The 13989-nt window shown below is 38.7% G+C and overlaps 1 protein-coding gene across 1 annotated transcript; it reads right to left on the minus strand.

Moving 5' to 3' along the window:
- Positions 1-85: 85 nt before the first annotated feature.
- Positions 86-13929, minus strand: slc2a8 (solute carrier family 2 member 8). Its single transcript, XM_028034199.1, has 11 exons — positions 13794-13929; positions 13521-13693; positions 11306-11468; positions 10676-10882; positions 10037-10136; positions 6848-7059; positions 5189-5338; positions 4373-4481; positions 3032-3166; positions 2820-2965; positions 86-2116 (listed from the first exon to the last, which is right to left on the minus strand). The coding sequence occupies exons 2-11, from the start codon at positions 13613-13615 to the stop codon at positions 1970-1972; spliced, it is 1464 nt and encodes a 487-aa protein (XP_027890000.1). The 5' UTR covers positions 13616-13693; positions 13794-13929; the 3' UTR covers positions 86-1969.
- Positions 13930-13989: the final 60 nt, after the last annotated feature.

Genomic DNA, 13989 nt, shown 5'->3' on the forward strand with positions numbered 1-13989 from the left:
TTGTCTTAGATTTGATTTTATATTTGTTTTTTAAAATCACAAATTCGGTTTTTGATGAGAAAATGAATAATTACTGCAACACAAAAAAAGAATCACAAATTTTATTTTTTTGTCATTGTGGAGATATGAAACGAGTAATTTTGAACATCATGACTTTACAAAACAGACTATTTTTTTGTACCAAAGAAGAAGATGAATCAGCAAAAAATAGGACATAAAAATTACAAACTGTGAAGAAACAAAGGAAAATTGTTCCCAGGTCAAATCAGCACAAGGCATCCATCTTTAAAACATTAAATTTATAAAACCATAAGAATAAAACACCGGTACAAACAGACACATGTAGTTGTTACAGTTAACAGATGTCAGCTTTTTGAATAAAAATGCAGTTAGTGTAAACAGGAACTCCATCAGCTCATGATGCATTCACTTCCCACCATCTTTATAACATCGTATTCTTTCCTCGGCAAAACTTACAGCAACAAGATGTTATTTTTTTACACTGAAACGGCATCAAGCCAAGCAAAAACAGGAAGTGTTTTTAGGAAGTCCCGTTCCGCTTTACTTTAAGGATCAACAGAGCTGATTCCAAATTTAAAACTTTTAAAATTCAGCAGATATTTCAAAGGAAGAGCAAAACACACAAACTTCCTTCTGCTAATTTGCAACTTACTTGATAATGGATTCATATAAGAATAAAGAAACCACAGCGAATCAGAAAATGCTGAGTCTGGTTGCTAAGGCGATTCAGCATTTTTTATCAGACAGATAGAAATCAAACCTCAAGCAGACAGTGACTGTGCAAAAGTTTTAAGTCTTATTAAGGACATTTCTAACTGCAGAAGAACCTTGTGGAAGAGAAAATGGAAAGTTATTGTGCTTACTGTGATTTATTTGTTAAATATGGTTAAAACGTCCCTTCAGTTGCGGCTGTGAAAGAATAATTCAGAAAGGAAATACATACTGTTGGTGAATTTTGAGCATTTATGCACTTTGATGCACAAATTTTACATAAAATAAAACTACAACCATGAAAATAGCTTAACTAAAATAGTTTCTGAATATTTAAAAGGCTCAAACTCGATCATGACACTAGCATGAACATTTTGTGGTAAAATCAAATAAAAACACTCCTAAATATTCACTGTGAATATTTAAAAACTGTGTATGACATCCAAATACCAGTCGGGTACAACCTAACACCCGCCGACTCGTTTAAACTTTAAATAGTGTTTCTAGTGTAAACTAATGAATAAGTGGAGACTTTTTACATTTTTGTCCTGATCATGGCTTATGGTTTTACATTTTCCTGTATGAATTTTCCCAACACTGAGCTTAAATCAGCAAACTGAAAATCATAACAGAAATGTAGCAAAAAGCAGCATAAAAACTCAGAAAGGAAAAAGTTTTAGTTCACGTTTTGTTGGAAGAGTTAAAGATTTTATCAACTTAACAGCAAAAACCATCTTTTTTATATATTATCACATTAAACCCTTTTTTATAAGTGGTAGAATATGTAAAACGCTGTGTGGACACACACAGACAGAAACTCCACAGACATCTTTTTGCCTTAGTGAAGTTTTTGCATCGCATCGCTGAAATCTTTAAAGAAGCCGTTAAAGCTTTGCTTCCTTCCCTCTGTGGCCTGCAGGGGGCAGTGAAGAGTAACAGGCGCCTCACAGCTTTCTGACTCTGTTGATGTCAGATTATGATATTTTTCAGGAGCCAACATGTCCAACTTATCATCATCATCTCCGTTGGCAGTTTGGTTGCACCTCACTAATACAGTAATAAAATACAGTTGAGTTTTCACAAAACAGACAAGAATCACTTAAAAATATTCACCTGTTTTCTGTCATAAACGCAAATAGAGAAAATGTTTGAGTTAGCTTCATGTTCTTGGAGGATATTTTCTGAATGCCCACTTTAGCAGTCTGTTCAGGCCCCTGAGGTCCGATGATTGAGGCTTTCATGGACCTGATGTCCCTTTGAAAAGGGCTTCGATCTGCTCCAGCGTCTTGCCTTTGGTTTCCGGGACGAAGATGATGGTGAAGATGATGTTGAGGCCGCACATGCAGGCGAAGAGCCAGAACGTCCCGGCGCTGGTTATGAGGTTCTGGGAGGAGGCGGAGAAACGGATAGAGGCTGTGAATGAACTGAAGCAAATCAGATCGTTCACATCAACACCACTGGGATATTATTAAAATATTGAAACACAAATAAACAAATGGAATAAAAAATAATAATAAATATAAAAAGCATAACAAGTAAATAAATAAAGAGTAAAGAAATCAAAATAATTAAAAATATATTAAATGCATTAAAATTAGGTTAAAAAGAATAAAAATAATTAAAAAACACAAAATGTATAAAAATAAATGCATAAAAGATAAAGATAATATAACAATTTAAAAATATGAAATGCATAAAAATAAAAAACCTAACCAAAATATTTTAAAAACACTAAATACATAAAATAAAATATAAAATATTAAAAGTATGAAAATAAATTAAATGAAAACAAAACAAAATAAATAAATAAAAATAATGAAAAATATTAAAAGCATGAAAAAACAAATAAACAGATGGTCAAAAATAATAGGTTAAAAGTACATAAAATAAATCAACAACAAAAATTTAAGAATGCAAATACTAAAAAAATAAATTTAAAAAATGTAAAGAAAATGAGAGAATCTGATCTGAATCTATTAAACTAAGTTAACTAATTAGACCAAGCAGGAAGCCTTGATCTGTCCTGGTAAAAGGTGTAGCTGAAGGAAACATCAGGAAAAGAAGGAACATTTTCCTGGTTGACCCACCATCATGTCCTGGAAGGTTTTGGTGACGACGAAGGCCATGCCCCAGTTACTGAGAACCACCGCCGCTCCAGCAAACCCTCTCACTCTGATGGGAATGACCTCCGACATGATCAGCCACGGGATGGGACCCCAGCCGATGGCGAAGCCTGAAAACCACACGCGTTACCAACGCTCTCCTTTACATCCTCCTGCTGACGTGAACCTGAACTCACCTGCGATGAAGACGGCCATGCTGGCCAGAGCCAGCCAGGTGAGGTCAGCGTGGGGCGCCGCCGCTCCGCTGGGAACTTTGGGCGTCAAGTAGAAGTAGACGCCAAACGCCGTGGTGCTGATCATCATGGCCACGCCTGGATTCAATCAGAACAAGTCAAATTTAGTAGGGCTGTCAACGTTAGCACGTGCAATTAACCTGAAGATTTTAACTCACATTAAAAAGGTTAATTAAACTCTATTTTCACATAAAAGTGTCTGTCCTGTGGTAACAGCAGAGCATTATGGGGAGCAACAAACGACAACAGAAGATTAAAGGTTTCCGAGACAACAGACGGCAACAGAGGTTGAAAATGTTCAACGTTCTTGTGTTGCGTTGCTAACCGGTGCATGAACATCAACGTCGCTTGGATGCACTGTAAAAACACAAAATACTACCAAGTATTTTTGGTCCAGTTTCTGGTGCAAATATCTTAGAAATATGACAAAACTAACATGTTAGTGACTATTCCGCAAGAATTAGGAGCTTGATTGTGTGGATGCACTTTGCTGAAAATGTGCCATATAAATAAAATTACCTTTACCTTGTTTTAAGTAAATAAATCCACTGGCAGATTATTTGACTTGTAACCAAACATTTTTCTCACAAGTGAATTAATTTGTTAATGAAACTAGAACTTCTTTAATATTAAGAAATTCTTGACTTAAAACAAGATCCTAATTCTTGCGGAAAAATTACTGGTGAGATATTTGCACTAGAAAACAAGATTTTGTGTTTTTGCAGTTTGGATGAGAACAAACAGCTGTCGCCTCGTCACACAAAACCAACAGGAAATGAATGGAGAGTTTCTAAATTAACGCCTAAAACAAGTTTTTTAAACCTTCCTGAACATAAAAACCTGAAAAACTGAGAATCTTCAGTTATGTTTGGTGTGGCGGGTTTTGAAATGGGCAGTTGCCCAGGGCGGCATCGGAAAGGGGCGGACGTCCAAGGAACTAGAAAAAAAAATCCATCCTATCTGTCAGCCATTTCCTGAACTATTTTTCTACTGCAAACAAACATAATTGTTTGTGTTTTAATTGGTTGAAGTGCGGCAGGAGGAGGGACTTGCCCAACTGCGTGCTTATTTATATTTCAAGCTTACAAAGCTAGACATAATGGTTAATCATAATTAATCACAGCACTAGAGTCTGATTAATCCAATCAGATTAAAAGGATCTATGATCCTGGAAAAATCAGGAATAGGCCAGAAAATATCTGAAAAGTTTGGGGGGAAAAAGGAAGAAAAAACAAAAACTGCATTGATGATTTGATGAAATAAAACTGGTTCTGTTGAGAGAACCTGAGATGACGAGCAGAACCTTCCTGCCGGCCCGGTCCATGATCACCGCCGCGATCCCAGTGAAGATGACCTGAATCAGAGCGACGATCACCGAAGCCAGTTCGCTCTCCTGAAAAACAGCAACTATCAGGAAGGGAATCCAGTTTTCAAACTGAAATCTACTTCTGCCTGTGAAATCAATGGAAATATTTCAGTTAAAATTCAGTAAAGCTGAAGCATTTTCAAATTAAAACTCTCATCTGAGCCCACAGCATCACTTTTTTACAACAGAAAGTCTCAAGATCAAAACCTCACCAGGTGGAAAGTAAAAGTGTCGCTTGTTTATTATTCAATCTGTTTCTAGATGCTGTGGAGCTGGAAGAAATCCCAGAGATGAAACGGAGACTTTATGGATGCAGATGGAGATATAAAGAGGTGTAGCAAAAGCAAATGAGGAGGATTAGTAGAGCTTGTCATCCTGAACATGTTAGTGTGGAATATCGTCTCTGCTGCCTGGATGTTGAGCTGTTAGCATGTCATGACGGTCATGAGACGGTCACACAGCAACAGTCTTCAGTCAGAGGCCTCTTCAGATTCGTTGGTAGACTGACTGCTACTGGAGATCCTTCCTGCCCACATTCCAATCCACAATACAACTTCCTCAATGACTGCCTGAGGGCCGTTGGACGATACTTTATTAAACCCAGAGGGATTAATAAAGTATTTTTAAATTTCAGAATAATAAGAAAAATGCAGATTTTTGATTCTTAACGAGAGGAAAACATCTGGTTGTGTATCTGCAACTGCAGAGTGTGTGGGTGTGTGTGTGTGTGTTACCTTGAAGTGCGCCTGTACGAATATGTCCTCAGCGTAGAACATGATGGCGTTGATCCCGGTCATCTGCTGAAACACCATCAGCACGATGCTGATCAGCAGCGGCTTGAAGACGCCGGGATCCTTCAGGTCGGACAGGTGGAACGCTGAACCCTGGAAGAAGACAGAATCCTTCAAACATTCAGACAGAGAACATCTCAGATTGATCCTTTAAAGGAGTAAAAACTGTTTGTTTTTTGTGTTAGAAGTGTAAATATCTTTTATCCTATATATACTCAAAATTAACTTTAAGGACTGTGAGGTTCTTCGTATTATTCTCCTGTGTGTGTTTTTGTGAGAGATGTCTGCAGGAACCTGATAACCTGCCAGACTGGAAGCAGAAACCAGCCACTCTGGAGACAAAACTAAGAACTGCTCTTAATAAAACACCAAAAGGCTAAAAGGTCAAAGTTTGTGACCCAGAGATACAGAAACTGCGCTTGAGACCTCACATGCAGAAAGATTCATTGTATAGAAAGATTTGACTGTGTGTTAGCAGCTGGGTTTTGTTTCCCTCCACCCCTTATGCAAATAGGCCAATGTAAATTATAATGTCATGATTGCAAAATAAAGGAAGAGAAGCAAGAGAGGATTCTCAGAGCGAGTTTGGAGACTGAAAATCAGACCCTCCTCTCTTCTCCTCGCCAGTAAAATCCAGTTCATTTGTCTCTCTCTTCTGTTATCTATTTTAAGGCTGTAAACTTGACATTATTTTGGTCCTTCGAGCTGGAGTCCAATATACCTAAGGATTCCAGCTGATGCGTCAGAATCCAGAAAGACCGTGTGCACGGCTGAACTCTTTACAATGAGTTTATAGATCCTTTTCCAGGACTGGAGTCGGCTGGATCACCGGCTGGGATCTGACGGTTGATAGAACTCAGTGAAGGGAGAGACAACTGAAAGCAAGTTAACTTTCTTCTAAACGAAAGTGTGAATGAGGGTCCACCGCGTTAAGGGAAATGACAAAGGTTTTGGGAACCTTATAAACCGTGTGAATCCTAGGCTCTAACATGTAAAGCAAGGTTTAGAACCTGGTGCTGTTGTGGGACAAGGGGCCCGACTAATACCTGTGAGGACGAGGGTGTCCTGCGAAGGACAGGAACCTAAATTCTGTAACAAAGTGTAATTGTGAGAGTGATTGATAGGATGTCAGAGTCCTGCTAGTAAACGCTTAAATTCAGTAAAACGTCTGATTGTGTGATTGGAGGTATAAAAACCACTCAAATAATTCAGGATGTTGGTGTTGTGGAAAAGAAGGACATGAAAATTATGCTACACGCCTGAGTATAATTAGTATCAGCTCCGAGCGCTCAGACTCATGGAGTAACCTTAAACATAAATTATGAAATCTAAAATTACAAAGGATCCAATGAACCTTTTTCCTAAAGAATATAGAGATGGGCTTTTTAGGGTTTTTGTTTGGAACCATAGGTTATAGGAAGTTGTATAGAAGTCATTATCATCGCATAAAGCAGGTTTTGATGTAGTTTTAGTTTCCTAAATTCAGGGAACAATTTCCTCCTTAAACTGGATTGTGTGAGTAAGCAAATGATTTATGAGTAATGAAATAATATGGTTATAGGAAGGTTTTAAGGTTGTAAATCTGATATTTTGTAACTCCACCTGTTCGTTGCAGGCGTCCTCGATGCGGGAGCACTCCCACTCGATGGGAGCGTCCGGCCCGCGCAGGAAGCGTAAGGCCTCCTCAGCTTCCCGCCTCTTCCCCTTCGACAGCAGGAAGCGTGGCGTCTCGGGCATGAAGCACATGGCGACCATCAGCAGCGACGGCGGCAGCGAGCAGCAGATCGCCAGCCAGCGCCAGTCCACGAACAAACCTGCAGGACGGGTTCAGACACACGGCTGAGACCTGGGAGGCGTTTCAGAAGGAAAACAAAACCATTCATAACACACTTAGCTGGACAAGAAACTGTCCCAGAGTTTACGATAAATGATGATATTGTTGGTTTGAGACCATTTTTAAGTAATACAGTAACATTTTCTAAAACTTTAAATTCTAATGAACATTTAACTTTGCAACTGGAAAACATTGTAAATATCCAAAATAAATAAACAAAACAACAAATGAAATGAACTATGAAGACTCTGTAAACAAAGTTGTCCATTAAAAAAGTTTTTTTTCTACCTCAGTATAAGTTAGAGTTTCTCAGTATGATGCAGGTTAGCTTAGGTCAGATTAGCTTAGCATACTCTAAACTGAACTCTTTTTGTTTTACTGTAACATTGGGCTGCCCATCGTATTTTGTTTGACCTTATTTTAATGGAAGCTCATTTTGGATTTGGTCACATGTACCTGAACATAAATGTAAGATCTCAAAAGAAAGCAGGTTTAGGAAACGGATGACGACAGGCTGCTCATTTCCACAAAGACGATGAAAAGAAAAACAGATTTCAGATTCTGGTTGTTTAAATCTTTGAAAAGAGTCAAGCTGCAAAAACAAGACAATAAAATCAACAGGGAAACAAAAGGAAACTTGTTTTGATCATAATGAATCACTGGATCTGTTACAGAAAGATTCCTGCTAGGAATCAGGAAATTCAATAATCTGAGATCATCAGATGGACTTTTTCCTAAGATCTAAAGTGAACAAGTGTGACCTTCAGAGGATAAACTCTCAATTTAATGATCATTCTCTTTATAACATAACGTAATAAAAGGGATCATTACATGATTTTTCTGGCTTACAACATTCAGTAAACAATAAATGTTCAGAGAGGATAAATACATCCAAGAATAAAAGAAAAATAAATAAATTTTATTTCAAAATGTTCAAAGTGAAGCTTCCTTGTAATTAAATGCTGTGACATCAATAATTATATTTTAGTAAATATATTTGAGGTGTTTTCCGTCCAGCTGTAGTGGACTGTTAGTGCTCTGAGAAAGTCCAGCTTTGTTCAAACTCCTTCAGAGAAACATTTAATCTTAACTGATTATTATTTAATTGCATTGTTTACTTTTGGTCAGGAACGTATGATAGCATCTTACCGTTAATGTGGATAGAAAAAAAGGAGTAAATTTCAGGAAAAAAACAAAAAAAAACAAGGAAAGTTCTGAGCTGGAAAAGTTGGAAAATTTGCTAGAAAATAAACACAGAAATGTTTAGATTAATCTCAAATTTTCTAGAAACAAAACAGACTCAGACTCAGAAATTTTCTTATTTGTTCTGGAAAAATTCAGAGATTTTTTGTGTGGAAATTTACAGCTTTTCCCTTTCTATCTAAAGACTCTAATAAACCCTCGTAGGAATGTCTCCAGCTGAAATAAGCGTGCTTCCATCAGACTGGTGCAAATAAGAGAAGCTTTAGTGGGTCTGGTTGGGTGTAATTTTGCTGTGCATGACATCCACAGCGGTTTTGCTGTTAATTCAGCGTCTGACGCTAATGTGGTCATTTTAATCCAGAGGATTCGTGTCAGCCTCCCGGAGAGTCTCAGACAGACAATGAGTCACTTTCATAAACTCATCCTAACTCTTCCTCCCTTCACATGTTTGAAAGATTTAAGAGAAATTCCACTGAATCTGTTTCAGAAAAAAGGTCAAGATGCCAAAATGACTTTTCTAGACATTACGCTTCTCACTACAGATATGGACAGAAGTCGATTCAATCGTTTTCCAGGTTTTCCAGGTTTTCCAAATCCAAATTCAAAATAATTTTTGTGTGTTAAGTGTCGAGCCCTCGGGTCCCAGCACTGAGGAGGAAACATTTGCAAACGGTGTCGTGTCCATAGATACAGACAAGTTTTACATTCAATTTTGATGAACAGCATCAAAAAGAAATTTGGTGAAATCATAAAAACATCCAGAAGGTAGCATTGTTTATAAAAATAAACCAGGATTGTAGCCGTTGAGCCATCAGCGAGTCGCTCAGCAAACAGAAGCTAAAGAACTGAAAGACAATGAACATGTTGTTCGCTTTAACACGTTCTGAAAAACTTTAACCCAGCAGAAAGTTCTGTTGTTTTGCAGCTAATTTACTAATGTGCACAAAAAGGAAAACACTGGATTTTATCCATCACATTATATTAACTTGTTTATGATGAAGAAGGAGAACCCATAAAACACAGACTTATTCTAAATATCTCTGAAAATGTCTAAATTACCACAGAAACAGATTTTTATACAGTTTTATATTTTTGTGTTAAACTCAGTATTTGTCTTGACTACCATTTTATCTGGTAAAACATTGAACTGAGATATCACATGGTTATCTGGTGTGCACTGTTCAACGTTTGCATCGCACCTTTAACCTAATTAGTGAGATTAAACTAATGAAATTTCTTCATTATCTGTGGAAAAAGCAGAATCCAGATCTTATCCGTATTTACGTCAGAGTTCTGGTTGTGAATAAGAGTGAAAACAACAACGAAGAACAGCTCAAACTTTGATTACACTCTAACACAAAACAGAACAAGATCCCTGAAATCAGGCAGCATCCATCATTTTATCCTTCTGAACTTGTGTTTGCTCTGTTAATAATCAACTTTTCTGCACAGCCAGGCTATCACGAGGCAGCCCACCTGACTGGACACTCCAGCTTTTATTTGGAAAACATGAGTGGCATGCAGCAGCCGGAGAGGATCCGATCTTATCATAGCTGAGCTGCTGAACTGATCTCCTCTTCCTCCAAACATTTCAATCAAAGCCACAAACAAGCCTCAGATAAACACTCACACCGCGACCGGACAGCCAGACCGGCGTCAGATTACAGAGGAGGAACTCTGTCATTGATCAGAGGAATCCGTTGATCATTCACAGAAGCCTGGACCCGATTGTTACAAAAGCAGCAGCGACGTACCTGCCAGGTAAACTCCCATGATCCCAGAAACCACCATGAGCTGAACGCAGGAGCCCAGCATCCCGCGGACTTTCTCATGCGCCGTCTCAGAAATATACAACTGAGGAGGAAGAGGGAAGAAAACCGTTAATTATTGTCACATTCACAAGCAATTCAAAAGTTATTTATGGCTACTTTCTAGTAAAAATAAAATCTAATGGTGGTTTTAAACAAACGCTCCATCAAAAGGTGAAGCAGCTTCAGCAACCATGAATCCCAGTAGAGGTTTTCTGTTGATCTTTATCCGTCTAATTTTGAACCATCTTTTTCTAAATAAATATACTAATATACTATACTACTGCATATAAATAAATAAACCATTTTTTCTCATTAAAGCAACTTCTTTCTCACAATTTTACAACCTTCTACTGGTAATATAATTTTTACTCATAATATTCTAACTTTATTCTGCTGACTTTATTGTCGTAATGATTTTATTCTCACAATTAAAAAATAAATCTCTTAGTCTGGCCCTAATGCTCTTCGTGTTGGACCAGGCGATGAATCGATTATTCCATTTTTCAGCCGCTCTGCTCCAGATTTGCTCGAACAGATTGAATTTCCTGGTGTTCCGGTTTAAAACCTCCAGGCGTTTCTCACCGGGACGACCAGCGAGGTGATGCCGCTGGCCATGCCGGTCAGCACCCTGCCCACGTACAGCATCCACACGTTCTGAGCGGCGATGATGATGGTGAAGCCGAAGACGTAGGGCAGCGTGCAGGACATCAGCGTCAGCTTCCTGCCGATCCTCTGCACCATCCAGCCGCCCAGCAGGCCGCCTACCGCCGCGCCGATCGTTACGATGGACTTTAAAAACAAAACGTGAAACTTCAGCGCTCCTCTGATGAACTCAATGCAAATCTTCACTTTAAACAGAACTTATTAATATTAATAAGTTAATTTTCAGCTAAACTGTATAATTTATCTAAATCTTCGTCTTTGACTTCAACCAGATTCAGCTAACAGTCAGTTTTGCATTTTCTCTTCTTTATGTACTTTGTTCTAAATGTAAATATGTACAATTAGGTCTCATCAGACCTAATATCTGAAAACTTTTACCTTGTTAATAAATGAATTTCCATCTATTTAATCCAAATCTTCCTGTTTAAGTGTCTGGTTGACTGTTTTTTGCTGTAATAAGTATTTTACGCCAGCATGTGACGACATAAAGCTGCTGATGCAGCCCAAAGTCGGCTCTGCTTCCAGCCATGTGATGTTGCGTCATCGTACCCCAAACCAGGAGCCCTCCACTTCGCTGAGCCGCAGCCGAGGGTCGGAAATCCTGCTGAGCTCAGGGATGGCGGGGGAGCTGTATCCCAGCACGAACCCGAAGCTCATGGGACCCAGAACGGCGGCGAACGAGGCCAGGTACAACTTCCTGTTCTTCACTTTGCTGCGGGCGAAACAAAAGAGGAAGCAGGTTAAATGAACTGTAAATGTCTGTGCAGTTTTATATGTTCATATTTATTTTATTTAGGGAGAATTTTCAAACTTTGTGTAAGAACCACTTTGTTTCAAGTCTTACCATAGTTTCTCAATTGTGGTTTGGTCTGGACTTTGACTAGGCCACTCTACCATATGAAAATGATCGAAGGCATTGTTTTCCAAACGTTTTCTTCAACAATAAAGTAAACAGAAAATGCTCTAAACAACAAGACAAAGTTGCCAGATTTGTGTGAATCACTTTAGAACCAAAAGTTAAATCTAGTTTTCCAATTATTCTTTATTAAAAGAAGTTTTGCAAATGCTTTTTGGCTTGATTTGGTAAAAAAAAAAGAGGAAAACACTGAGTATTTTCACAGCAATAATAGGAATTTGGGGAACTCTTCCTCTAGAAATGTTGCTAGATTTAGCCAACTTTAATAAATTAAATAAAAACTGATTTAGATGCAACAAAGTCTGCTTTTCAGTGAAAGTCACTAGACAGATGTGGTTTTGTTCAGCAGAAAATTAAAGAGAATGCAAAGCAGTGATATTAAAAAAGAAATGCTTTGTGCTGTAACCAACATTTTCCATTCTAGGGAGACTGAAATGAGTCAGAATTATTCTTAAAATGCTGCAGGCGGCCGCTGACCAGAGTCTGGACACGCCCGGTCCTGTTTCAGGTTATTGTCTTACAGGAACCTCAAACAGGTTTAACTCCAACTCTGACCAACTTCCATGTCCCCACAGCATGATGCTGCCACTACCAGAAACGATCCAGACCAGAGTGTCCATCATTCCAGTCAACCCTGGCCATTGCCATCCATTAATTTCACATGTTTTCTAATTATGTATTAAAATAAATCCTAAAAGGAAACTAACCAATCAGAGCCAGGAGGAGGGCTTAAGCGCTGTCAATCACTCTTATGCTCATATCCCCGCCCCCTTACTTTCTGCTACGCTACAGCTGGTTCACCACAACATAACCTGCCATGAATGCTAAGGTTAGTTAGCATAGCTGGTTAGCATGACCACAGATTAGCACAGTGAGTAGTATTGATTGACAGCGCAGGAAAATTTCTAAATTTGGCATAAATGAAGTTACTAAAATGAACAAAATCAATACAAAGTCCTCAGACTGATAGAAGGACGTTTGTGTTCCTGGTTTCTGGATAAAGTTGGAACATTTTCAATGCTTAAATACCAAATGCTTCACAGCCGACACACACAGTCCCAGGCTGACGCTGTGATCATTTGTGTTCAACAAATAAAGTCAAAATAAAGATAGAAATAAGTTGAGTAGGTTCACCAGACCCAGACAACCAGAATATGAACAGAGTACAGATCAGGTAGTGGGGAGCAAGACGGAGGAAAACAAGATTTATAAATTAACTTTTGTGTATAAACTGTATTGCATTGGACTGCAGGTAGGAAGCTGCAGCAGCCAGTACCGTGTTTCTGTTGGAGTGGATGAGATTGAAAATAGGAAACTTTTTAACCAGTTGATGATTCTCAATTTTCTGCATTTTACAATTTTATGTCCCTGTAAACAGAAAACCTTTGACTTTTGATTTGATGATCAGACGAAACAAGCAAGTCCAACTCGTCATTTTGGACTTTGGAAACGCGTAATTTTATCTCTACCAAGCATAACTACTATTTTATTTAACAGAGAGCAGAAATGGCTTAAGCTGAACGCAGCAGAATAATCTAGGTGGTTATTTCATGTAAATTGTTGGGTGTTTCCCAGCCTTGGTCCTCGGGGTAAAATGGTTCGCTTCAGGTGTTTCTCTTTTCTAACAAACCTGATTTAAAACCAGATTCTGCAGAACTAATTGACCAACTCATTGTGCAACTCAAGCCTCAGATTTGTGTTTTTTAAAGCACCTGAAACATCCAGGTACGTTTCCACCAAAGATGAGAGCTGACAAACACTGTTTAGACTTTGTAAGTCCAGAAAACCCGTTTGAAAAGGTCAGATGTCCTCTGATATTCTGGCTGCATAGGTTTTAGTCAGGCTGACCTGAGATAAGCCTCCTGCTCGGACAGCAGTCCGGTAGGATCGTCATCTCCACCCTCCTCATCCAGCAGCCTCCGTCTCTCGGTCTGGATGTCCATGCTGACGGCAGCGATCCTTCCCGGTGTTCACCTTCTGCTCTCGGTCGCCCTCAGCATGAATCCACCGGCCGGAAAAGGCTGCAGCTGCTGGAGAAACAACAGCAGCTGCGTTAATTAATAAACTAACAAAAGAGAGAAATGAAGCCGTGGGATCAAATATGAGATCTGCGGTTGTTACCTGAACGATCCAGTTGATCTCAGCTTCCTCCACCGGCTGACAACTTGCTTTACTAACATCAGAGTCAGCTGATCACCTCTATTGCCTGTTACACGACTTTCAAAATAAAAGTCTCAAACACAATCTATTACATGTTAGTACATATTATGACTTGGTTATAGTTGAGAGTTTCAATGTACACGTTTTAAAACATTTA

Source organism: Xiphophorus couchianus, chromosome 12, assembly GCF_001444195.1.
Source record: "Xiphophorus couchianus chromosome 12, X_couchianus-1.0, whole genome shotgun sequence".
NCBI lineage: Eukaryota > Metazoa > Chordata > Actinopteri > Cyprinodontiformes > Poeciliidae > Xiphophorus > Xiphophorus couchianus.

Excerpts from the sequence above, each read along its gene's own strand:
- slc2a8 (XM_028034199.1), bottom strand. The coding sequence starts at position 13,615 with ATGGACATCCAGACCGAGAGACGGAGGCTGCTGGATGAGGAGGGTGGA. Across the intron at positions 3,167-4,372 it reads GGTTCTGCTCGTCATCTCAG|GCGTGGCCATGATGATCAGC; the intron begins GTTCTCTCAACA and ends GATTGAATCCAG. Across the intron at positions 2,117-2,819 it reads AAACCTTCCAGGACATGATG|AACCTCATAACCAGCGCCGG; the intron begins GTGGGTCAACCA and ends GCCTCCTCCCAG.